The 26,958-nt window shown below is 38.8% G+C and overlaps 1 protein-coding gene across 10 annotated transcripts; it reads right to left on the reverse strand.

Annotated features, from left to right (window-relative positions):
• Positions 1-1,220: 1,220 nt before the first annotated feature.
• Positions 1,221-16,533, reverse strand: pax6b (paired box 6b). Of its 10 annotated transcripts, XM_079482430.1 has the most exons (13): positions 16,369-16,533; positions 13,297-13,433; positions 10,559-10,612; positions 7,656-7,786; positions 7,305-7,343; positions 7,000-7,215; positions 6,741-6,906; positions 4,474-4,632; positions 4,266-4,348; positions 4,032-4,182; positions 3,411-3,523; positions 3,143-3,284; positions 1,221-2,587 (listed from the first exon to the last, which is right to left on the reverse strand). In XM_079482430.1, the coding sequence occupies exons 2-13, from the start codon at positions 13,307-13,309 to the stop codon at positions 2,502-2,504; spliced, it is 1,353 nt and encodes a 450-aa protein (XP_079338556.1). In that variant the 5' UTR covers positions 13,310-13,433; positions 16,369-16,533; the 3' UTR covers positions 1,221-2,501. The 10 variants fall into 10 exon arrangements, with proteins under 10 accessions (XP_079338556.1, XP_079338558.1, XP_079338560.1 ...); XM_079482432.1 differs by lacking the exon at positions 7,305-7,343; XM_079482434.1 differs by lacking the exons at positions 13,297-13,433; positions 16,369-16,533 and adding an exon at positions 11,092-11,295.
• Positions 16,534-26,958: the final 10,425 nt, after the last annotated feature.

The raw sequence follows: 26,958 nt of genomic DNA on the forward strand, positions 1-26,958 counted from the left end.
TGAAGCATTTCCAGGGTGCAATTATTTAACTTTTTCATATGTATTAAATATGTACTTTATATTTTTGGCTTCCATTGTACATTTTGGCTGAAATGACATTTCTTGACTTTGTTGCTGCCCCGTTATGCCAGATAGTTATAGAAAAAACTAAATTTTTGCGTAAAGAACTATTTTCTTAATATTGTCTTGATAAGTAATTTTTGACATTTTTAATAGTTATATATTATAATATGTATATTTTAGATTTTGTAATATATTTTACATACCTCGATGTGTTTTAAACGATATTTATACATAGTGAACAAAATAGTGTTTTTCATGCAAGCAAGAAATTACGTTTATTTTATTTCAATTTTTTCAGGTATTTTTATGCATTTTTAAGGCCTTTGTATGCAGGACGTATTCAGTACAGTTACAACAATCGTAACAAATGATTTTCGCGCCTAAACACCAAGTGTTTTGTCTTGTACTTTTTCGATTTATAAAAACTCTTAAATTCAGAAATGCACAATACCAATACATTCACAAAAATAAAGGTGTTTCTCTCGATGGTAGTGAAATGTAAGTATTCAAACACAATTTTTTCCAATCTGAGCTTTTAAAGTAAACTTAACTTTTAAAATGTCCGCGTCGTCGCTTGCATTACTATCCCGTGGATGTGTGTGTTTGTGTCGTGAGAGACATTTCCGATAGTCGTCGTCCTAAAATCCCACAGACCACTACCTGACCCAGCTAGTGACCAGGACCAGCCCCTGAAACACTTCCACATGGAGACGTTCCCCCCTCCAGCTCCCCGCTGAGACAGCAAGTGAGGCAAAATAACTCATTCTGCCAAACAATCGCTTCATCTCACTCTCGGCTCACCCCGGGCTCGCTCGGCCCGCTTTATTCTCCTGGTTTCTTCGCTCTCTCTCTCTCTCTCTGTCCTCCCCCAACGCTCACTCGCTTTTTTCTTCCTTTTAGACCATCGTAACTCTACCAAAACAAGAGCTGGCAGTTGTGAATGGCGTAGGCCGTTTCTATTGTGTTGTGTTTTTGTGATGTCTGAGTTGTGTGGAGTCGGCTGGTGTCTTTGTTCACCAGCTCTTTGGTGGTTATGAGGTATGTGGGAGAAAGGAGAGGTTTTCGCTCCTTTAAAGGTAGTTTGTGGTCATTTGCTCGGTGGTAATATATTGGAATTGGGCTTTGGGGATGAGCACAAGAAAAGTGTGACAAGAAATACTGTACAAAATTGTTTTAATAGTTCTCACAAAATACATTTAGAAAGCTTTTAAATAAAGTTAAATTGAAATATCTGCAAGACAGGGGTAGACCTTTCGTTTTCCCGAGCGTCTCCCCGCCACAAAACCTTTACAAGTGTTGATGTTTCAGGTACACAACAAAACGCAGAATGTCAACAGCTTTTCTAAAACCACAAATGGTCGTCGATCATAAATAATGGACCGCGTGATTAAGCCGCAGTCAAATATACTCCAAGCCGGTGTAGCCTACTAGAATGTAAAATATTTTGTTTTACAAAATGTCGCAACACAAGACTAACAATAAAAAAAGAGAAAACTGTCATGTGATCGATGAAATATGAAGGCTTTGGTCTGTTTTACAATCAACAATGGTTAAATCTGATATGTACTTGTAAACAACTGCCAAACACGTATGTTTTAAAACTCTGTCAAGCTTTTTTTAATCAATTATTTGAATTAAATATTTCTAGTCTCACAAAATGATTTAAAGGAGTACACTATAATACAACTATACCTAATAGACCACTTGTACCTGACCTAAATGCTTTTACTGACGTATGAAAATCAGTGTGAAACATTTATAGATTTTTCCGGGGCATTAAAAATGAGAATATATCGTGTAATTTTGCGGACAAAGAAGACTTACGATGGAACAGTATCAAACGAGTCATTTTTGTGCTACAGCCTGCAGATTTCTTGCCTTTTCTTTACAGATATAAATGATCGAACACAAAACAGCCTCCGAATCTGATTACCAAGCAAAGGTTTTGGTCCGAACCCTCACACACAGAACTGCAACGTGTTCACATAATGGCTGTTGTTCCTTATAGATACAATTTTGTGCACAGTCAATTGAATCCTTTGTGGGTACGTTGACTTGAGCATCGTCCTTATAGAGGGTTACTCTAAAAACAAAAACGTGAAAAAATCAAGTCGGCAAACAGATGCGCTCTCTCCTTGGTGGCATACTGTATAGATTCTGACCCATAGTCCTGATATACGGTCATCAATAAACAGCCCATTTACAAATACAACAACTGGATATCGAACGTGTGGATGAAGCAGTGGTTTGTTGTTTGTGTTCCATTAAAGTTTTTTTGAAACCCGGGATCCTCTGTTGTGTCACTGTAACCGTCACGTTTTATTCTTAAAGTTAGTGCCACAAGTTTTCGCTGTGTGTTTGTGGAATACTGCTGCAGAGCGCCATTGTCTCTCTTAGTCTCTCAGTGAGGAAGTCACAGGGCGAAGTAACTCTTTTCTTTACTGTAGTCTTGACCAGTACTGAGACATGTCGGGTTCATTTCCAGGAACTTGAACGGGGACTGAGACTCCGGGGGAGATGAGTCCTGAACACAAAAAAAGACAGACACACAACTTAAACCATCGCTGAGAATTCTTGCGAGAACAATGACTTGATAAGGATTTTTTTTATACAGTGTTTCATTATAATGTTGAATATTTGCTGTGAGGTATTGCATCGCGTTTTTACATCATCACATCATTTAAAATTCCAACCCAAAATGACAAAAATGGACAACCCCACCTCTGGGTTATAAATGAACCTGGGTTGTTGTTGGGTCAAACATAACCATGTTCTGGGTTAATTTAACACCAATTGTTGTCCATTTTTGACCCAACGATGGGTTGAAATAACCCAACTTTTTTTTGTGTATTAAAAATCATTATTGAAGGAACAAAAGTGTTACAAATAAAACACTGTGTGAAACCACAATAATACATACAATAAAGTCATGCACGTAAAATGTAATGGTCGTGCATCTTTTGTCCATATGTACAGTATATATGAACAAAAAAAAGGTTTAAATGAATACCTAGAAAAATCGACTAAGTGATCTAAGATGAGCGTCACCAAGCCGTACACAATGAACTATTCTGCCTACCTGTTGAGGCGGTACCAGAAGTTGCCATTGATTGGCTGTTCATGTGTGCCTGCATATGAGGGGGGGTGTAAGTGTCGTAGCTCCGCCCATTCACTGACGGACTGGTGGGCAGCATGCAGGAATAGGAAGATGTCTGGCTTGGCTATAAGAAAGAGAATAGAAATGTATATATTGTTCCTCTGAACATATGGAAATAGTTGGTGAGGGGCAGGGCCGGGGTTTAAGGAAGCATCAAACGGCACCAGCTGTAGTGTGAGATGTTACGTACTTGCATAGGAAGGTTGTTGGCCATAGTGAAGCTCGGCATTGGAGGCAGACCCGTGTATGCGTTGCCCAGGGCCGTGTCTGGTCTGCCTAGCATCGATCCTGCTGTAAAGGATACTGGTGGGAGAAGAATCATGCTTTAGTGTTGACGAAATGTTTTGTTTACATTAACAAGTTGTTTTTAATACTTTTCATTGGATAAATATTTATAAAACCTGCAAGCAAACATGAAGGGTGACCAATAGTACCTAATTTTATATTTATGCAAAACATTTGTTTAAAGATATGAGGCAATAATGGTATAATCCACTTAGGGATATTCACCCAAAAATGACAATTCTGTCATCGTTTACTCTGTATAGATTTCTGGTTCTGCTGTACACAAAGAAAGATATTTAGAAGAATTTTGTAACCAAACAGTTCTTGGGCACCAATGACTACTATAATAGAAGATAAAACTACTATGGTAGTCAGTGTTGCCCAAGAACGGTTGGTTTTCCACATTCTTCAAAATATCGTCTTTTGTTTTCAACAGAACCAGGAACTGTATTCACATTCGGATCGCCCTGATAGTCACAACATGACAGGTCTGTTGAAGTTATAGGGCGCTTCTGAAATCATTTACCAGGAGTGCTGGGTTGTGGGATGGCCTGATAGACGCTGGTGTTAAAGCTGCTGCTGATGGGAATGTGGCTGGAGGAGTTGCTGGCTTGTCTTCTCTGGTTCCTCAGTTTCTCTTCTCGCCTCCATTTGGCTCTTCTGTTGGAGAACCACACCTGCAGGCACGGAGAAGGTCGGTCACAGAAGCTGTCTCGACAAACTTCTTCACACGATTATCAAAGCAAAGATATCAGCTCACTTGTATTCTTGCTTCTGGGAGGTCGATTTTCGCTGCAAGTCTCTCTCTCGCAAAGACATCGGGATAGTGGGTTCTTTCAAACTCTGAAACCAGTGTGAACAAGACAAGTTATTTTCTGCCCCTCAACCAGATGAGATGTTATTAGTTTGTGCTTCTAGTAATTGAACCAATGACCTCGCCATTGCTGATTCTTTAGCACCACGCTCACCTTTTTCAAGAGCTTCGATCTGCTCCTGCGTGAACGACGTTCTGTTTCTTTGCAGCTTTCTTTTCAATTGCAGTCGCATTTGAGTCTCATCCGAATCTTCTCCGTTTGAGCTAATAGAGTTCGTGTTCTCGCCACCGTTGTCCTGCTGCTGGCAGCCATCTGTAAATAACACACCATCGCGGTTAGATCTTTCATTTTTGAGACCAAACGACTGTTCACACACGTTTATTGTGAATCTATGACATGGCATCAGGCATTGTGTTTTGCGCCAAACCGGTTCACGTCAAATACTAAATGAAGGACTTTAAAGAAGAGATGTAGCCAATGCAACCAATCAATCGCATATCACCGCCTCCATAACAAAGTTTCCAAAAGAATCTGTTAAATGAACCCCAAGCTCCTCTGGACTGTTTAATACCTCAACATTCTCCAGCACGTATAATGCATAGAAAGTCTTTAGGCCTATTCACCGTATGGGTGTCCGGGGACCCATTGAGGTGACCACCAACCCTTGAATAGAGAGGCTCTTTTCTCTATGGCACAATACCAGCAGAATAAGGGAAACCATTAAACTGCGCAGACAGAGATGAGCTGCCAGCCCTTTTCCGACGGCCCGAATTCTCCCGCTGGCACAATCGGATGGGGAACAACAAAAAGAGGCGTGCAACGCTCAGCATTGTACGACACAAGGATCTAGTCAACAGAGCTTTCAGTTCAGTATGTTAACCTCTATACACCACTGTCATTAATCAAAGAAGCCCAGGCCGGCCCTGTTAAATGCCCGTTAGGGTTTATACGTTCAACATGAGATGACCTCGCTCGCTTTAGGAGGGCACGGAGAGGCTCTCCAATCAGATTCCTGCTGATCTGAGTGGCTGAGTTCAGCAAGAAATTCAACAATATGATAATGCCGGCACATTTGCAGATGATGGAGGAAGTTTTTCAAGGAGAACATGGTGGTCAAGATTTAAAAGTATTTGCTGTGAAATATACTTTACCATCACGAGATCGAAAAGAGAAATTTTCACAAAATCTTTCCCTTCATCGCTGCTCTGAAATTGATCCGATTTTGGAACATTCCGTAAACTTTTTTGCACAAGTATTTCGTTATCATTTTTACCCTGGGCGATCGTACAAGGATGAATATCCCCCACTCCTAAACCTAAAGTCGTCATACTAAAATGTACGCAAAAAAGATGATATAAAATACAACGAATTAGCCATCTTGTGTAATGAATTATGAATTGGCAGAAGATTGCATTGATCTATAATTACAGATTTATTTTGGTGTACATTATAGTTTTAAACGATATTATAAACAAGTTTTGCGCGTTTGTATTACTTTTTTAGTATCAAATAGTATTTCGGATCAAAGATTTCTTTTTATGATCGTTCACACACAAGAGTCTGTGAAGGCTTAAATCAACCTAATTAAAAACAAACTATTCATTCAGGTTCACTTTTTTCCTGTAACCAAAAGCCTGTGCATGTTCTTTCCCAAAAAAAGACAAAGCGACCTCTAATGAGCAATTACAGAGGACAGAGCTCTGCCTGTCACAAATTCCTGCATGTGACAGAAACATCTTTTGTCTGAGGACCCGCAGCGCTTTTCTCTTGCTCCCCATGGGGTGCAAATGATGTGGAAGTTACTAGTAGGGGGAGGGGGCAGGTGGTGCCTCGTGGACACCTCCGTCGAAAACTCTCTTCCTAGTCACGCAGGTCCAAGGCCCAGACAGAGGCCGTATTGAAATGACTGATGAATTACGGATTAATTGGCACTAACTCTTTGGTTAATGAGTGTCCATTTCTCTTCAGGGCTGGCCAATGGCACGCAATCCCTGAACTATAGATTTTCTGATGTAAACCTCATATGGTTTCTCCTAAATGATTTACATATTAAACCAAATGGTTTAAACATTCACATTCTTTCATTTTCCAGCATAATACCAGAACGAAAATATATGATTATATGTAAATTGATATCAAATTGAATAATACACTTTATTGTACTACTTTATTTATTTTTATAAAAACTTTTGTTATTGAAATAATAAATAATAAATTATTTATTAATTATTATTGCATTGTGTATTATTAAATAATTATAACAAATGTATATTCAAATATTAATAATTCAAAAGATATTAATAAATCAACAAATAATCTTAGTATTGAATTCGGTGATTTTGTTGCTTATTGTTTTTGTATTTCTGCTGATAACCATGATGATGCTGTTACGTTTTATTATCAATCTCAGACGGTCTCACCTTGATTCGGTTGCCCTGGCACAGACGTGCCGGGGTACCATCCCGGGCGCGTCCCCCACGTGCCGGTCTGCCCGTTGAGCATCCTCAGCTTGTCGTACATGCCATCTGCCCCCATCTGTTGCTTTTCGCTCGCCAGGTTGCGCAGGACTCTGTTTATCGATGATACCTGAAAGGTGTAAAAAGGATTATCAGTCGATGCTGCTTTCAATAGAATTCAAGCTATTAAAAGGAAATGAAGGTGGCACATTTTTGCACTTACGCTGGGTATGTTATCGTTGGTGCACACCCCCTCGGACAGTAGTCTGTCCCGAATTTCCCAGGCAAAGATAGAGGGGCACTCCCTCTTGTAGTGTGCTATTTTGTTGACCACTTCGGGCGTTGCTACCCTTGGCTTGCTGCCTCCAATAGCTCGCGGTCGTATGGAGCCGGTCTCATAATATCTCCCCAGAATCTTACTCACGCAGCCGTTCGACACCTGAATGGACAACAATGTGCACAATTCACATACATTATTGACGACTAAAGGGAAATAATGTAATGTACTTCAAACGATTATACGCTTACGTTCTTATTGTCCAGTTGGACTTTTGCATCATCATGGGTCTATGAACACAGAAAATATGCCTTAAAAATGCTAGGATAATTTCGAAGGAAATGTTCGATTCCTGTCAGCCAGCCTGTTATTAGTGATATCTCCAGAGTTACTCTTGACATTAGTATAATAGACATATGATATTTTATTGTGGCACTGCTGAGAAATTTGTTTGTTTTATTTCTACTGTAATTCATTTATAATTAAGTTGTACTGTGGTCATTGTATGTGGTAAATAAAATCACTGAGAATTACTTGAAACCATAACTATTGACAAAGACCTTTCAAAGCTTGTAGACGTTCGGATGGTTCTAAATGGTCACCTGTAAAATCCTGGAGATGTCGCAGGGTCGCGCTCCGCTGTGAGCGAGTTCAACGATTTTCTGTCTGGTGGAGTCCGGTAAGGGTCTGCCGTTCACAAAGACACCGCCGAGCTGGTTGACGCCGCTGTGACCTGTGGCACATGGAGACATAACAAATTGGCTCGTCTTTCGTCCCGAAAACCTTTTTCAATAGGTGTCCCATTGTCAGGAGTAAAGTGTCACGTCCTTAAGCCTAAATGTGTCAGATTAAAGGGAAAACAAAGTAACACTTCATATAATAGTGCTCGTGTTATTTGTAAGATGTTATGTAGGTCACTACTGTAAGAACAACTGTAATAATAGTGTTATAACATGTATATAATATATAATGCATTTTCATAATGTTGCACAAAATAATTTCACATCGAGTCCATTTAGTGAGTATTGTGAACTTAAATACACAACATAAACACAAACGTCAGCCACGTCAACCTTTACGTTTTGTAACCTATTCATTATGAATGCTGTTAGACACGGGTCAGCATGCCCTACATAGTCGACCATCTGAATGTCATTCACTGGACTCGATCAATACAAGCACAGAATCGACTGACCTCTGAGTCAAAACAACTCCATTCAAGTGCATTTGAATTTTCATAATCACATCATATGTCCTGACGAGAACGGGTGTGGACAACACCATGTGCCAAGTATTAAGACACGGCACCTGATTAAAAAATCCCTAATAAAGACACTAGTGTTAAAAACAAACAGAGCCATCACCGAAACACAAAACACCCTATAAAGAGACTAATAATGACAAAGCATATGACAGTATCCATGTAACTATCATTACAATACCAATCTGCACAATGCATTGTTAATACATTGTTCTGTTAAGAATGACCGATCAGCTTCAGAAGGGAAACAAATGCACATACCAAGTGTCGAGAAAGTCCAGTGAAAGTCAATTCAGAACCACCAAAAAACCCGAACCGGATGCTGAACTACGGAAAGCCTCCCTGGAGTGTGTGTGTGTGTGTGTTCTTGCCCCGCTCTCCTCGCTTCTGACTGCAGGAGCACGAGCTCCTAAGCAATAAATAAGCTCCAAATATAGCAGTGGAAGAGGGGGGAAATATGATGAGACTCTCTGACATTTGTCTTTAGAATAAAGCTAGCTGCACGTCAAGTTTGAGCTTAATTTCTGGGAATAGGCGGAGGTCGCCTCGGATCACGCATGCAGGCTCATTGAAAAGATCAGCTGAAGCGCTTGTGGCAGGACTGTCACATTATATGACACCGCTCCGCCTTTGAGAAACGCATCGTCCAGACAAATAGTAGCATGATAAAACGACCCTTTCTGTCTGCATTTGGATATCAAATCGTGGACTCTGCTCGTGTTGCCTTGGAGGAAGACTTTGTTTTATTTGCAGCTGTAGGGGCATCGCGCCGGCCCAAGGAAGAGAGCGTGAAGGTTTCTAAACATATTATAACTGACAAACCTTTTTTTGACCCATCAGACCGTTTGGATTTTGTAACAAACTAGTCCTGTTGTGCTCAATTTGAGAAATCCAAAATCCTGAAGAGGCTTTAATTCGATCATGTACACTGTAAATTTGTGTTAAGTGCTTTTTTTAAGAATTTGAAGTTGCTTCATAGATATATTATGATGACTAATGTAAGTGAATTTAGATGTTGCAGCATGAACCAAGTTGTAATTCTATCAGGCATAATTTAAGCACTGGTAGCTTTACTGTTATGTACAACAAACATGTGGTAATCTCTCCAAATCTATACTGGAATAATCCAGTGTCATCCTCTCCATCTTTAAATCATTCCTGGATTAGTTGGATTTTAAAGACTCGAGATGGTCAGAAGGCGGGCACGTTTATCAAATGTGTCCATTTGATCGATGTCACATCACATAGAAAACTGACCTGGCCTATCATTTTAAGTTCAGGGGTTAAGTCTTAATAACGATGTAATTCCCCACAGCGCAGCACTGTAGATGTGACCCGATGGAGCTAATAACGAGATGAGTGTTTTATTGCTTGTCTACTAATGGGGAAGCATATGTTGTAAATTACGACGCTCCCTAAAGTCTAAGCGGCGAATCCAGACGAGATCCACACGAAATCTGAAGCTTTAAACCGAAATTTCCTGGTTAAATAAATTGAATAAAATTAATAAAGGTTTATCTTTCATCTCCGACTCTCTAATTTCATTTAATAACTTTTTTATCGAACTCGCATCGAATCTCACGATCCTCAACAATTTAATAAACAAACAATTTCTACCAATCTTGTTCTGATCCCCTGAACATTATTTTTCTATACAAACGTTTTATTTTTTCACTGGAATTTACTTACTTATAACAGTATGAGACGTTTTTCTTACAATTGGTAAATGCATAAACGACAGGGTGTTATTGTATTTATTCAGTTTCCAGAAGAACGCAATTGTTTTTGTCTCGTGAAATAAACACGGATATCATTAATAGCCTATATGTTTTATGCATTATTCGGGACGGCACTGTCAGGTCCTTTATATACATTTTTTAGCAATCCTTCAGACCGAACTACAATTAAATGTGTGATCACTAGCAATATTTATTTTATTTGTACGCTATGATATGATACAACCAATATAATAATGTCAATGAATGTGATTTGTTATCATTTTATATGATGTTTTAAATAAAGGCTAATGAATGGATATGCGCAAAATATTCATTTTTTCATATTTCAACTTTGCGCATCATAAGTAGACACATTTCCCCCCTCTTAAATATGCAACGCAGTTAAAATTTAGATAGACCGGGAAAAAACAATGCGTAAACACTTCTTGGAAAGCAGGTGTTATTATTTCCAAGAGACAAAGTTATTAAGTCTCACAGTGTTTCGTCTGATAAGAAATACACTTACTGTTTTGCATCATGGAGGCCACTCCAGATTCCCACGTGGGTTGGTTATGGTATTCTATTTATGACAAAGAAAATAAAGAGGGTTAGTTTGAAATCAGTCCATCACCAGATTGCAGATGCAACAAACGCGTCCTTTTATTTACGACCGATACACCTCAAAATTACACCGTAGGTCATCTGGCGGATTGTGTGTTTAGGAAAAATCCTTCCTGCAGAATTTCAACTTTCAAAACAATTCTACTAACAGGATTTGCTGTCAGCTTATAACAATTTAGCCCTTCTTTGCAACAATTAAGATCTCTCCTAGAGCAAAAAGTCATATTACAGTATTAGCAGTATGGTTTTAAATTCATAAAATAAAACATTGGCTCATTTGTATCCTATTTTTTTCGACTGGATTAATTGTTTTCAGCATTCTTAATGCCAATTTGTGAAGTATTTTTGAGTAAGTACGTTTTAAATGTAAGTTTGTTGTTGTGCACATGCGTGCGCAATCTTGAGTCGAGCAACGAAATGTAATGTAGTCCCACGCACGCGGATGAGAGTGTCTTGGTGGTCTGTAAAAATATTTTCGTCCTCTTTAGATCTTCTCGTCAAAAGTGTACAGTGACACACGCTGTCTACTTCGCATCACTGCTCTGAAAAGTGAGATCGGGAGGGGGTGAGAGAGTCCTAACAAAGCCTGCCGGAGCTCAACAATGCGCTTCTTTTTACCTTCTATACCCAAACCCTGCGAGCACAACTCGGCCTCTGCAACTAGCAACACAGCCTCCCACTAAACGTACCAATACTTGCCAGAACACAATGAAGCGAGGGCACCCTGCCCCCCAACCGACCGTGCACACACACGTATACACCCACGACCACCACTGTCACTTTCCTGATGGCCGTGACCCCGGTGCCCGAACCCCAATGTGTGTTTCTGTTTGTGTGATTTGGGGAAATGGAAAAGTAATTTCGCGTTATAAATATCCGAAGGTGATTGTGTAACGGGTGTGTGTTGTTAGGGGTTGTAAAAGGATGCAACAGCCCGCTAGGGTGCTCAATTGGAAAAAAACAATTGCAATAAAGGATCTATTCAGTCGGATTGCTAAAAAGGGGCCCGGCGAAGGAAAGTCTTTCGTTTCGTTTTCTCCCCCGACGCTGCGATAACAAAACTGCTGTGTCTGTTTTCATTCGCTCTCTTCCCAGGACTCGAGAACAAGTGCCGGCCGACAGCCTTCCGAACTTTTACAATTTAATCTAAACGTGTTAGAAACTCGTGTGAATTGTAGCCACATGGCCACAGACGAGAAACAAACTCACAATGTTTGGTTTATTGTGAATATTTATAAATATCAAGTGAAAAGACTCATGCTTTTACGTATAATGTATATTATCAAATTAGATTAAGTTCCTTTTGAAATGTTTTTTATTTTTGCAACAGTTTTTTTACATTTAAAGAAACTGCAAACAGGCAACAAAGTTATAACCTTTACAGCTCGCATTGAAACGCGATTAAGAAGACGAGTTGCTTTTGAAATGTTTTTATTTTTACAATAACAATAGTTGCAAGCGCTATAGTTCTGAAAACATTTCGAGAAACTGCGAACAGGCAACAAAATGATAACTTTTACAGCTAACAGTGAAATGTGACGATTAAGGCCTTTCGTCGCGTTTACGGTCAATCGTTAATTGTATTGTGCACTTTAATTCGCAAGCTCTGCTTTAAGGCTCTGTTAATTATTTATCTAAGATTGAATACGCGGTTGTTGTTGTTTATGAGGTTAACTAGGATCCAATCTGCATTTCTTTCGTTTGTGTAATCCTTAACTACAATTGCTTTAATTAAACATGCTTATTCAGGAAACGGGGTTCTCCATAAACATCATTCACATGCAGGCATGCATCTGTATCGCTACAAAGGCGCAGTGGGAAGTTTTTAAGGATCTGACATTAACATGCTGTAATCATCTTATAGTGCTATAGATGGTAAACCTTTTGTCCTTGGAGGTACATTTATTTAGCGAATGTTTATGGGGCTTGAGCGTCCTTGTCGCTAATATTAAAGACGCAAAATGGACTAATTGTTGTGTAGCTTGTAAAATAACTTTAAAAACTAGGCCTGGCTAAATAGTTGCTGAATTCTAAAATAACTGCGACGCTTAATATAAAGTTTTCAAAGTGAACAATCGATTCGTTTAGTTTACGGTTTTATTTAGTTAAATATTTCGCTAAATAAGGATTTTCGGTTTATAATGTTTTTGTGATTATTTAGCCAGCTTGGGCAAACTGCTTCTTGCGTCACTAAATATTGCACTTTAAAATGTTTAAAAAGAACATCACGTTAAACACTTAAAAGGTAGATTTTTACCATGCAAATAACCAGAAAGCAGCTTCGCTTGTTCTTCAGCTCGAAGTGAAACTTGGTGAAAAAAAACTGACACCTTTTCTCAACGGGTCAATGCATTTCCGCACTCGTAAAAACACCGTTCGGGCCTAATGTGACTCCAAACACGTTCTTGTTATAGATAAAAAATCTCAGACAATAAGAAAAGCAGGGAAACAAATAACAAATAATAATCAGCAAAGCTCCAATTTAATGTTGCAAACATATTTACCCATTTTATTTTTCTGACTTAGGCAAGAACAATAATTTTAATAATAAGAGCGAGGAAAAAACTGTGTTTTGTCCCTATTGAAATGGATTTAATAAAAAAGTTTTAGATGTTTTTTTTGGGATTAAGCAAACGCACTCACCTTTTTGAGGCATTCTGCTCCACCGCCAGAGCCCTTCCAGGCAAAACAGCAAAACGAAATAATAAACAATCGATGTCCAACCGTGTCTTCTCAAAACGTATAGTTTTCCAGCGTGAATCTCTCTGAAAGGGGATCCCCTGCGAAGGAGACACACAGATTGACAGTGAGCGGAGATGTCAAGGCTGAGCAGGAGCCGAGAGTGTGTGTGCTCCCTCGTTAGTGTGTGAGTGAGTGAGTGAATGAGCGAGAGAGGGAGTGAGAAAGTGAAGGCGCACGACAGAGAGAGGGAGAGGGTCGTAGGGAGACGGGGTTGAACACACCTATGCTGATTGGTGATAGTAATGATGCATTAGGCTGTCTTTTCCCGGTCGCAGCTCTTAACCGGCCCATTAGAGACGCTGACCCGCTGTCAGCACAAAACAGGCCCTTAGTGCGTAAAACAGGGCGCAGTCCGAACGCGTAAATGCTGAGCGCCCCCTCTCAAGCGCACTCAATATTGCTTAATGCAAAGTTGAAGTATTCAGTTCGTTTCTATTGGACGCAATGCTTAAATCACACCATAATAAATAAACAGAACGGATGTGATTCAACCAATTCAGCGCTGCGTTTCCTCGATCCTTTCTGTTTTACATTATAAATAGGGCGCGTAATCTAAAACACGGCAACGTTATACATCCCTCTTTACATTGAAATGTTCATTTTATCACGTGTTTATGTAAACAGGGTTGCTGAATATTACAATCAATATGAAATTCGTGCATGTCTTATAAGACGTAATTACACAGAAAACAGGGTGTTCGGTGTTACGAAAATCACAGTCCATCTTTACCAAATCTTTCGAGATTTACTGAGTAAACAGTTTAGTGCACGAGGCTTTTAAAGCACGAGAGATCGGGTCCTCCGTGACACTGATAGAAGAAAGCAACCTGTTGACAGCCGTGGATTCAAAAGGAGAACCTGTTTGCTCTGTGCATTAAGTGCACTTGCAAATGGTCCCAGTAAAACAAACGCAAACACTCTCCACGTGCTTTTGTTGACACTCTCGCACTCACACAACGCTTTGCCACCTTATCTGAGCGTGGAGGTTGTCCACGTGGCCGCACGTTTGCCATCGTTTCACCGTCCACTAGTTTTACAGCCCGGTTTCAAAACTGCGCAATATATGCATTTATGGGAGGATATGGGTCGGACGTGCGCGTGAAATTGGAATAACGGTGGCAATGCATTTGTTTTTGCCCACACGTGGAAAGTCAAGTAAAGTCGGAGCTCATCCATAAACGATAGAGGTGAATGAGAGCCCCCCGTGAGCCATTGCGTCCCTTACTGTGTCACAAAAAAAGAGACAAACGACACTGCCGAGGAGTAAAAAGAAGCCTCAATGGAAAAGGATAATGAACAATACTGTCCCGATGGGCCCTGCGGAGTCTCGCTGCAGAAGATGGTTTGACAAATTAGCTCTTATCCATGGTTGAGTCTTTTTTTTTGTTGTTGTTGGAGTATGAAAACCCCAATATTCTTTCATGTGATTCAACACCAATGACACGTTCGGACAATGGCCAAACAAACTTTCTAAAGGTTTCTAGTTGAAACACACACACACACACAAACACACACACACAAACAAAACAATTACAAATGTATACAAATAAATAGAGAGCTGGATTTATGCTATTTATTTGTATAAACTCACGGGTCTATTTGGACTGCTCATGCGTATTAACTCTTTAATTATTGATAATGGCTCATTCATTATATTTAGAAACGTTATACGCAAAACGTAGGATTTATTCGATGTATGTAAAACATAATTCCCCTTGTAATTTAGCTGGAAACAATTCACCCCGTTGATTTCTTCTATAGATAACTTGTAAATCCTCACCGCGTTAATGAGGTGTATTTAAGATGAGGGGGCATCGCCCTCCAGGCCATCCAGACTCACCACATCACATAAAGCCTGGAGATCGCAATTTTACACGTAAAGCAATTAGCCCTGTTGGGATTAGTAAATGCTAATACCAATTCGTGAAAGGTAATCCCCAATGTTGTCGCTGTGTCGCTCTTGGCCAAAGTGGCCACACTGTATCTCCTCTGTAACACTTTAAAAGGAGGGGAAGGAATGGTAGTGACGTCATTGGCAATGGAGTGAGTCAATAAAAGGGTAAAATATAAAATACGTGTTCAGAAATATCGTTATCGTTTCATTTTTTTCATTTCTTTTCATGTGTGGCCATTACTCGGGCTTAGTTTAAGGTGTATACATATTGACAGTTTTGAAGGCTTTTCTGTGTTCATGCCATTTTCTATATTTTTTTTCATTTATTTACCTCGCCATGCCTATTTGATACTTTATTTATCTGTTTCACAATGAATCCATCCTGAACTGAAATGAAAAAAACAAGCTTTCTTTAAAAATGGACGAGGCTTTTTATTTTGCATTACATGATTTTGTATGTGTTTTAAATAACTGTAAATTGCGAAACAATAGCAAACAATAATAAAACTCCGCAAATAAACACAAAAATGTAGGCTACTTTTGTTTAGTGCTACAGCAATTCGATATACTTTTGCACGAGGATTGTAAGTGGTGATGACATAAAAATAGAAGATAGTCTACATTAAATGAAGTTAAATTTGATAAAAAAATATTAAGAGTTGATTTAGGTAGCATACAACAACGAAATGGGTAGCATTGACCTTTTAGCGTTTATTTCCCATTCCTGAGCAGAAATAAACTATTTGGTAAATATGATTTTAACGTGTTTGTTACTTAATAGTCCTTGAGATTCCTGGTTTGTGACAGATGTTAAAAATACAAATGATTAGGATGCAAACGTCGCTTTTCATTTTCAGCTATGAAACATGAACAATTTTATATGACAAACTCAATAAACTGAGACGTAGAGAAACGTATAGTGTCTAGTTATTTCAACAATATTAAACCCTGACTGTCAATGACATTAACCATCAGAAAAGTATTAAAACGGCTGTATATTTTTAGGCTATAGTTAATAAATATGCACCACCATATGCATTGCTGGACAATACGGATAGAAACATGTTTAAAAAACTTACCGGAATATTTCTGGCTTCGCATCAATATCCTGCTGGTAAAGCCCTTTCTGTGCCACTCGCGAAGAAACACGCTTGAATAAATTAAAAGGATCTCGTGGGTCCAGATTTGTGTCACGTTTGAATCCCTGACGAGGTGGAAATGTCACTGGGAATGAAAAAAACGCTGTATCCCTCACTCACTGTAAACTTTCTCTTAATATCAGCTTCAGCTCGGCGCTGATTGGCCAGATTACTCATTACGTCACAGAAAAATTGCTCTCATACAACTATACACATGGGGAGGTCATGAGATTGTACGTATTTTATACACCAGGTATGATTATTATATAACAGGGGAAGGATGTTGAGTTTTAAGTTCATGCTCATGGTATATAGCCTATAATTTTGAATAAAAATTAACAAATATAAAGCTTTTACATACTCTTTAGAAAAGTTATCAATCTAGTGTTTTATAATGATGACGCAATGCGATGATAATACACACACATATAACACGATACCATTGCAACATTTTATTTGACCAATTTGAAACAAAAATATTTTAAAGGACTATATATTTTTCATAGAGGCTAATTTCAAGAATATTGCTCATTAAAATACAGATATGGTTCTGGCACCTTTGTAATTTCAGAAAGGTTCATTTATAACCTGTATTTGGAGCCCTGCTAACAAATATCTTTTTGAAACTTGGCCGAAATGTCAAGCATTGTTTTTGTGAATCACCCTTGTTTTATCCCAGGCTGTTTTCCGTGTGTTAAGCAAATATTAGCCAAGGCGTCACGGAGATCTTATTTACCGTACTCGTTCAGCTGGAAAACCAAATGGTTAACCTGTACAACAGCACGTTTTTTGTGTGCTCGCCTCTGCTTGTGTGATGCATTCATTAATGTTATATAATTATTTATTTAACGGTCCCTATAACGGCTTAAACTTGATTCACGTCAAATCAGGGCCTCATTAAAGCAAGACCTTTTAGCACACATATTTTAAACATGCGGTAAAGTTGAGCAAACCCATATATGTCATTGTCCTTATGGAGAGCATGCAAGTGCGCAACCGCATCGGGGAAAAATGTTGGTTCTTCAGAGGGTTTGGAGCAGGTATGGAGCGCAGAAGCATTATTCAGCCTTTTGTTTGACGTAACCACAATTAAGAGGCAGAGAAACCGTGCAACGCTGTGGGGTTCTCCAAGAGATGCTGGAAACCGCACGCCTTATCATGCTGTCAATAAAAGAAGACGCTGCGCGGCGGCCGGGCCAGGTGCATCCGTTCCCTGCTTCACGACGCGCAGCTCTCCAGAACCCAACCAGGCGTGAAGATAAATCTGTTCAGCCGGCCTCTCTCTCTCTCTCTCTCTCTCTCTCTCTATCTATCTTTGGTTTAGGTCCTAAAATGATTGAACAAAAAACACTTTTTAAAAACAATGATCAATTAAAAATATCCTTTAACATTTGGCTAATAGTAAAAGTGTAGTAACCATTGTTTTGTGACATTGATTTACCATTTGTAAACTATTTACGTACCATAGTTTTTCCTCCAAGAGTTATTGGTTATATTATGGTGAGACCTTTTAGTAAAAATGTGCTTACTATGGTTTTACAAATAAAATGTACATTTATTTCAAATAGACTTTTATAAGTTGTTTATAATTCCTCGAAATGTGATTTAATTGTATTGTTAATATTTAAAGTCTGAATCAGAAAGACATATGCTGCACTCTTCTTGCATTGCGAAAATGCCTTCTGCTTGTTCCGCTAGATTTGCTCGAACTGAATGCGTTAACTCTCTATCCATGCAGAAGAAGCGCATGAGCATGTCATGTAGGCCTATCTTCTGTCTACTGCTGCTGCTGCTGTCGCATGCACACACGGTAAAACAAGTTGGGAAGCGATTGTCTGGATTACGTGTCGTCAACGTTTTTTAGGTTGTGAATGCAAAGCTGTGATCAGGTAATCGTCCGCTTTTTAACGAGTACGCATGTTGGGATATAGTCTATCACTTTCTGTTCTTGTCAAAGCCGTTGTAAAGTGTTTGCAATGCAGAATATGTTGTCTGTCCAAATTACCAGGAGTTCCATGAAAATATTATATTGTATTTCGTCGGAGTCCCCTTTCCCAAGGCGTGACAATGTGTGATATAGTGCGCAAAAAGTGTCCAAAACCTAAACAACTTAACTTGTAAAAGTTTCCAGGTATTGCATTCATTTTAAACAAATGATTTCCTAATTTGTTATATTATTAAATGCAACGACATTCGTGCATTTCCTAGTCTGAGTACCATTTTAGGGCAACAGTAAAATATGAAATGATTCAAAATGTAGATTGATAGCTGCCAGCGGTGATATATCGTGCTGGCAACAATAACACGGTAAACGGGGGGATGACAGGGGAAAATGGGAGCTAACGAGGCTGTCAGATGATCTGACAGGACAAATAAAAACTCGTCACTCTCACAAAGCATCGTGAATGGGAACGTATTGCTCAGGTCAAAATACACGAGCTTATCGGCATTTTATTTTGCTGTAGTTATGCAGCTTGTTACAAGTAATTTACTGTATATTTATATTTATCTAATGTATTGGCAACAGTTTGTCAAATATAAATGAACATTAAACAATAAGTCTACGTTAAAGAACGATAAAATAACAGCCTGAACCAGAAATCCACATGAACCTTTTAGCTTTTTTCAAATTTTGGTTCCTAGAATGCTTTGCATGAGGTTTTTGACTTAATGTTTAATGATCAACTATCTTTGAAACAAACGGTTGCCAGTAAATTAAATAAATGTAAATCAACAGTAAATTACTGGCAAACTGCCCGCTGGAATACTGTAATTTCTACAGAATTTGTTTACAGTGTTTGCATGGAGCTGTATTGAATGAACACATTTTAAATATATTTTCTATCATCTTCATGCTAATAGAAATGCTTCGTGTCTGTTTTAATCCTTTTAATAAAGGTATTCCATTGTTATCATTAAATTACGCTTGTTGAGTTTTTTTGGATCATTTATACAATGCCAGGTTCAGTTCACGTCCTCGCTTATTTTTTTGGCATCCCTGCACGGGGTGTGACTTTTCTACCTGTGGGATGTTGTAGTAACAGGAAACTTTCTTGACCTGACAATAAGCTGAACATGGTCATTCATAAATTACATCTATTTTTACTCCCTGGTCCACCTTTGGAGAAATTTTTTTTTACGCTGAGTTGTGTTTAACAAAGGATTGTATCATGGCAGATTAGAGTTAAACAAAAGAACCTTTAATAGTCCATGTTGACTTGAAAAATGAATAGAAATATGCATGTGGTCAGTCAAGTGTTTAGAAAGGAATAAGGTTGTGTGTGTGCGTCTGTGTGTGATTTGTAATTCAGTTACATTGTGGTTTCCATCATTGTTTTTTCCCTCAAAACAACAATTATTGTGGTACATTTTCATTCAGTATACTTGTCTTAAATTAGTTCTCCTTTGGATTATCACACAGCATCCCAACTGTGTTTATGTTTGTGTTCCAATCTTGTGGTCTTGATGTAAAACTGAGCTGTGAATGTCGAGGCAAAGAATGCTTCACGTAGGCCTCTCAGTCATAAACTATTAATGAAACGTGGCAAAGTGAGGGTCGCGTTTAAATGCATGCAACGCAAATGTTCGCTCTGGGCAAGAGCGTGTGCAGAACTTCACCTAACATGACAAATTCGACGCATGTTACATTTAAGTAGATCCTGTGTTGCTAACCCTTCCGTGTTCGACAGCTAGCACTAAATCAGGCAACAGCAAGAGCAAACGTCTGGAAAATAGACTCGGCACAGACCCCACTCATCCCCTTTTACATCTGCCTGACACGTTCTAGTGCAGTGTGTATTTTGAAGACAATCAAACTGATTGCTGGGTACGAATTCCACCCTTGAACAAGTGATGCAAGTGGAACAAACAAGCTTCCTTGCATCTTTTCACATGTGTATTTGAAAACGCAAAGCATCAATGAATCAATGAATGAGTAGATTGTGAAATGCATGGTGAGAAAGTAAAACAGGACAGATATCATCAACCCAGACGACATTATTGTTTTCACTAACTGAATTGACTTTTTTACTAATTTAATTTACGATCCATTGCCAGATCAGCATAACAAATCTAGCCCAAATTTCCCAATGACCCCAGACCACATACCATAATTCAAAATACTTCAATATGCAATTGCAAATGCAATTTGGCGATAAGGTTTTTCTAAATAATTGTGATTCCCCCACCCCAAAATTATTAGGTTTAGTCTGAAAGTCCGACACCTAACTATTAGTGTACTGTAGGATATCATAGTGATGTATGTATAGTATAGTATAAGTACAACATTATGCTATAAACAATAGTATATAGTAATGTATAATAATACTATATAACATCATATAATAATACAATAGTATTCTAGAAAACATCTAGACGAAATTAATATGGAAAAAAATTACTTTTAGAGATAAAAATTGAATTTAAACTGGGCTCTGGATACATTTACATACATACATTTAGATACCTACAATAGATGCATTTATTGGCTTTGTTTAATTATATATTATGCAATACCATACTATTTTCATCAAACATTATCATGGTAGGTCATAGATTGTTTGCACATGACATCACGGCACTGAGTATCACTGGCTTCTGCAGTAATGCGGTCGATGTACCGGTCCTTCGTGTTGAAGAAAGAGCTGAGCCGCAAGGCGAAGCTCTCAATTTACCGGTCAATCTACGTTCCTACTCTCACCTATGGTCATGAGCTTTGGGTCATGACCGAAAGGACAAGATCCCGGATACAGGCGGCTGAAATGAGCTTCCTCCGCAGGGTGGCTGGGCGCTCCCTTAGAGATAGGGTGAGAAGCTCGGTCACCCGGGAGGAGCTCGGAGTAGAGCCGCTGCTCCTCCACATCGAGAGGGGTCAGCTGAGGTGGCTTGGGCATCTGTTACGGATGCCTACTGGACGCCTTCCCCGGAAGGTGCTCCGGGCCCGTCCGACCTGGAGGAGACCCCGGGGAAGACCTAGGACACGCTGGTGGGACTATGTCTCCCGGCTGGCCTGGGAACGCCTCGGTGTCCCCCCCGAAGAGCTGGAGGAAGTGTCTAGGGTGAGGGATGTCTGGGCATCTCTGCTTAGACTGCTGCCCCCGCGACCCGGCCCCGGATAAGCGGTAGAAAATGGATGGATGGATGGATCACGGCACTGCGCCAAGTGCCGATGGAGGGCAGTAAGTGATTTGTCGTCCTAGAACATGTGTAGAACAAATACATGTGTTCTGCGTCGTTTTTGACATTTCAAATCAATCAAACCATGAAAGATGTTTTTATTTTCCATCAAAAGTTGGTGTTCACAAAGAGGAAAATGCGAGTATTGACTGTGAAAGAAGATAAAAGTGACTTGTAAACCTGAATTTGCGGTTGGGATGAGCCGAGCCGGATGACGTTCTAAAACGCTTAACAAGGTTTGACGTACCTAAACAACGACCAGGTGAGCTCAAATTTACTGCTCGAGAACCTTGTCATGGCGCTTCAAAGATCGAGTCCTGGTTAAATAGATAAAGTGATACATCTCGCCCCTTGTAAGCCCATTAAAATTAAACAACTCAATGTACTGAAACAATGAACACTTAAAAACAAATTTCTATGAAATCTTAATTGTAATAAACACTAGCTACTGTTAAAATAATGAGCACTTATTCCAGGAATAAGAATCCTTGCCTTGTTGCAGCATCACACAGGGCTCTATTGCAATGTCCGTTATTAAAAAGTGCTTTTATGCTTTGTTGTTTGGTGGTCTTAGATCAAAAAGCCTCAGTATTTAGGTCTTAATAAATGGTCAGTTGCGGATTATGAAAATGTGCATTTTAAGGTTTATTTTCATCCTGTATTTATAGACACCGCACCATCTGGTCTTTTGGGACTGTTATCCAATCATAGCAGTGGGCGTTTACTTGCAAGTGTTCAATGTGGCCTGCCAATAAATATCGAGCATTTCTTGAGCGGACCTCAAAACCAGGCTAGAAAATACTCTATTACTTATTGATTTTGAGTTTTTTGAATGTAAAAACCATGCAAACTTCATAAGTAGACCTCAGACAACAGTATAAAATAATAAAAATGGCCAGTTTATGACACCTTTAAGACTTAACGGTTTCTATCTATTGAAATATTGAAATAAAGCCATGTCTGCATCCGTTTTCCATCCTTTTTTCGCACAAGTCCTATCACATTCCCTTTTTCTTTGTAAACTCTCCTCAGTTCATACTTTCAATGTCATGATTCTGCCTGCTCTTGTCTTGATTTTCTGGTCTAGGGGCAGAATCATGACAGACCCACGTGTTTTATGTGGAGAGAAACATATTATTGTCAATCAGGACATAATATGCGTTCTCTCCTGTCTCGTCATTTGGCCCCGCCCCTCTCGTTCCTAGTATAGCTTTCCTCCTGTGTCTCATTACCCACTCCTGCCCATCGTTATCTCCTTTGTTAGTCTCCCTATATAATACCCTCTTGTCTATTGTCTTGTGCTTGTTGGTTGTACATTATCCCTTGCTTGTACGCCTTACTGTGTCCTTGAAGCCTTGTCAAGTCAAGTCAAGTCAAGTCTAGTCAAGTCTAGTCTAGTCTAGTCTAGTCTAGTCTAGTCTAGTCTAGTCTAGTCTAGTCTAGTCTAGTCTAGTCTAGTCTAGTCTAGTCTAGTCTAGTCTAGTCTAGTAATCAGTTTATCATATTTGTTGTGTACTGTTTTGTTACTCCCTCGTGGGTTTTTGTTTTGTTCCTGTTTTATTATTTATTAAAATCCTATTACCCCTTATCCCCGCTGCCTGCGCTTGGGTTCTTTCTCTGTGATTCCTGACATTCAAATCTGATGAATCCCCAGATGTCAGCGTTGCTTGGCGTTTAAAAGTAAAAGCAGTTTACACCGCCATTATTAATACTAAAAGTTGTATAAAATCCTACCCAACAGGTGTGAGTACACGCTATAAAATTCCCTGTCAGTCGCAGCATCCACGCGTGGGCTAGCAGACAGATCCTCTTCGTTCTTTTCAAGAATGTGACGAAATGACGCATAGACACAAGACATCAAATAAGGATTTCCGGAAAAAGACAACCCGACAGGAAAAATGACAAACCATTTTTCAAGCTTTCCGTGGTGAATCCAGCAAGGGTAGTGACACAGTTTTAAACATGTACTTGCTCAATAATTGGTTTTAGTTCATTTTCACTCAAAAGAACTTATGGACTGCCACTTTAAGACATGTTTCAAAAGTTCATATACCATTTTTAAACGTTGAACTTTTAAAATAGGTTTACAACAACATAGCCATCTTCTGTCAGATGTAAATAGACTACGTCAAAGTGATATGATATAAAACTTGATATAAATGTCCCTCTAAATGTCTATCTACTAGTTGGAAGGCGGTGGGGGCCCACATCAACATTTTTAAAGGGGGCCCAGAATTCTCTAGCTACAGCCCTGCCTACAATACATATTTCACAGCCACTCTTTTGCATACTACATTTCGTTACACTGTACTTGTATATGTGTAATGACAATAAAGTTGAATCTAATCTAATCTAATCTAATCTAATGTGGACAGTTTAAAAGCCCAATTCTGCGGACTTGGCAACCCTGCCGACAGCTCATATTATACAAATTATTATAGGTTTAACACCGTGAATCGATGTAAAGAAGACAGTTTTCAGGACTGATTGTTTATGTATCTCAATAACTGTTTTTACATGGCTACGAGCCATGGTTGCCAGATCTGCGTACCAAAATTTTATCCCAATATAGCGCATTAATCCCAGCCCTAATAACAAAACTTTAAATACGTTCATATGTTCAAATTTAAAAACTCATATTTCACAGTGACTGTTATGCACGCGACAGTTTGGAAAAAGCCCAATTCTGCTTGAAAACTATGGACTTGGCAACCCGTCGACAACTCAAATTATTAAACATTACTGCAGCTTACCACTATGAAGGCTGTAAAGACAGTTTTTTCCACTGATTTACGCACTTTCCCAATAACCGATTGTTTCATTTGAGCAAAATGAAAGCTTAATTACCCAAACAATAATGAAACCAGCTCGTTTATGAAAGCAGAGATATGACCTGAACAGCATTATAATACAGCAATGATGTGTCACCGTACCATCTGGTCCGGTCTGATCTTTGCATGAATCACTGTTGTAATTAAAGACCGCAAAGCATAAAGGCCAATCATTGAGAATTACACTCCCCGAAGCCCAAGCAGATGTACGGGGCTCTGTCCACAGAAAGACTGATATAATGGGGGGGGGGGGGGGTTTGAGGGGTAACTGAAGTTTGTATTGGATTAATCCTGCAGTCTTGAGAATGAGAGCACATTTGCCGCTTAGCAAGTGGGAGGCTGGGGTTCGCTGTGTTTGTCCTAATACTTCCCTGACATCTATTGATTCGGGGACAGCTGTAGGGCTCTGTCGCAGGGGCCACCGGCAGTCACAATACATTATCCTGATGGCATAACTCGACCTCTAACAGGTCCAGAGACTGAGAGACGGTAAAAGTATCTGACCCAAATAATCCAGCATTTCTTAATGTCATAACCAAACAAAAAGGTCATTCGTCCAGTGAAGTTTTAAGACTTTTAAACTATAAATCCCTCAAATTAAATGTAAAATTGGTTTTATTGTCTAATTCAGATAAAGATCAATGCTGTGCATTCAAATAACATTTTCAAGTACCATATCGTGTATTCTTGTTGTCATTACGATGTTATAGCAGTGTAAATAGCAGCATAGCTGGATATCCTTTTATATCTCACTTCACGGCATGAATTACAGTTTACAACATGGCTAACAGCTGATATGATCTATGACACAACATTGTGTTTAAGACGTGGCTTTTTGTCAACATCGTGTTGATTTATTTGCTCTTTATCTTGTATTGTTTATCAAATATTATGATCATTGTGAATACAAAGAAAGTTAATACTACTGTGGCTCTTTTAAGTATTGAAGAGAGGAGGCTGATCCCTTTTGTTGATGTTGTGTTACTGCGCCCTCTGGTGGTATGTGAAAGAATTAGTTAATTGTGGATATGTAAAATTGTTTTGCTCTGTGTCAAGAGATTTATTTTGACTGTGTAGACATAATGGACTTATTAATTTAGTTATGAAGGATCCAAAGCACATAATGTGTATGTGACCCTGTAAACAAAGGAATTTGACAGAATTTTATAGTATTTTTGAAATACTATTTTTGAAATTTTCAAAAAGAAAGAGGAATTTTACTGGTGCCTCAGCTGCCGGAAAATTACAGTGTTTTGCAGGATTTTTTACTGTTTTTAAAAAATGCAGTAAAAGAACGTGAAATTACAGAAAAAGTAACTGCAATATTTAGTAGAAAATCAGGCAATTTTACGTGAAAAAAAATATGAATGGTACTTAAATGGTGCCCATCTGCCAGAAAATTGCAGTTTTTTTACAGGATTTTTTACAGTGTTGTGCATATCTGCTTTTTACATTTTACATAGGTATCTGCGATCCCCGAGGATTGAACCCACAACCTTTGTTAACTCAATGCTCCTACCACTGAGCTACAGGAAATATTATCCATCAATATATTAATAAAATGACACAGTGACCTAGAAACATCCCTTCAATGCATGACGTATCGGGACGTATCGAACCAAATGTCGTTATTTAAATGTCTATGAAGTAATTGTTTGAGACTTAATCCTCAATGCTATATCTATAGAGCTGTGTGCTTTCGACTTTGTTGCAAATGTTTCCACTGGTTTCTGCATTCATGTTTCAGCATATTGTGCAAAGTCTTCTTCAAAGTGTCATACTGCAGCAAAGAAACACTTGAATACTTTTTACCTGGTCGCTGAAATGAAATATTGAACTCGGTACATTAGATAGGCAATACCTCTTAATTGCAGATCTCAAGATATCACATTGCAAGACTTTATTTTCTGCACTGATGGAAACATTCTGTTCGCAAAATTAAATCACATAAGGAGCACCTGACTGAAGTGAGACGACCTCTTATCCGAAACCACAAGAGACTGATCAAACATAGATTAAAAAACTCCAACCGCATGGGGAAATGTCAGGGCCACCGGAGAGCTTCATCTTCATTTTCCAGTCCAGCGTGCGCATTACCCGAGCGTGGTTTTCACTTAACGCCATCACTGAGCTCGAGATGAAGCTGAAGTTCTTTCTTGCTGTATCGAAGAGGACTTTCTATATTAATTCAGCTCTTCCACACTGAACATAAACTCTTTTCAGACTTTGTAGGACCTCCCGACTAAATGCATTTTGTTTTTATAAACTTTACCATTGTAATAGTAATAATATTTCATATCTAAATAAATGCTATTTCTATTTTTACAGTGATAGAGTGTTGACAGAAATGCGTATCAAATCTAACTGGCATCTACATTGCATTCTATTTGTATACCTGATGGTATAAATGTTTCATTTTTAAGATGGACATGACAGATATAGATTACATTCACATTACATATACATCCTTCTAATGACTTTTATTAATAATACTTTTTAATAAATACATTTTTGTTAAACTGTA

Source organism: Barbatula barbatula (genome assembly GCF_947034865.1).
Source record: "Barbatula barbatula genome assembly, chromosome: 1".
Classification (NCBI taxonomy): Eukaryota; Metazoa; Chordata; class Actinopteri; order Cypriniformes; family Nemacheilidae; genus Barbatula; species Barbatula barbatula.

Coding starts and splice junctions, on each gene's coding strand:
- pax6b (XM_079482430.1), bottom strand. Junction 7,787..10,558: donor GGCCTCCATGATGCAAAACA/GTAAGTGTATTT, acceptor CATGTGCCACAG/GTCACAGCGGCGTCAACCAG. Junction 3,285..3,410: donor CCAACAACCTTCCTATGCAA/GTACGTAACATC, acceptor TCTTTCTTATAG/CCAAGCCAGACATCTTCCTA.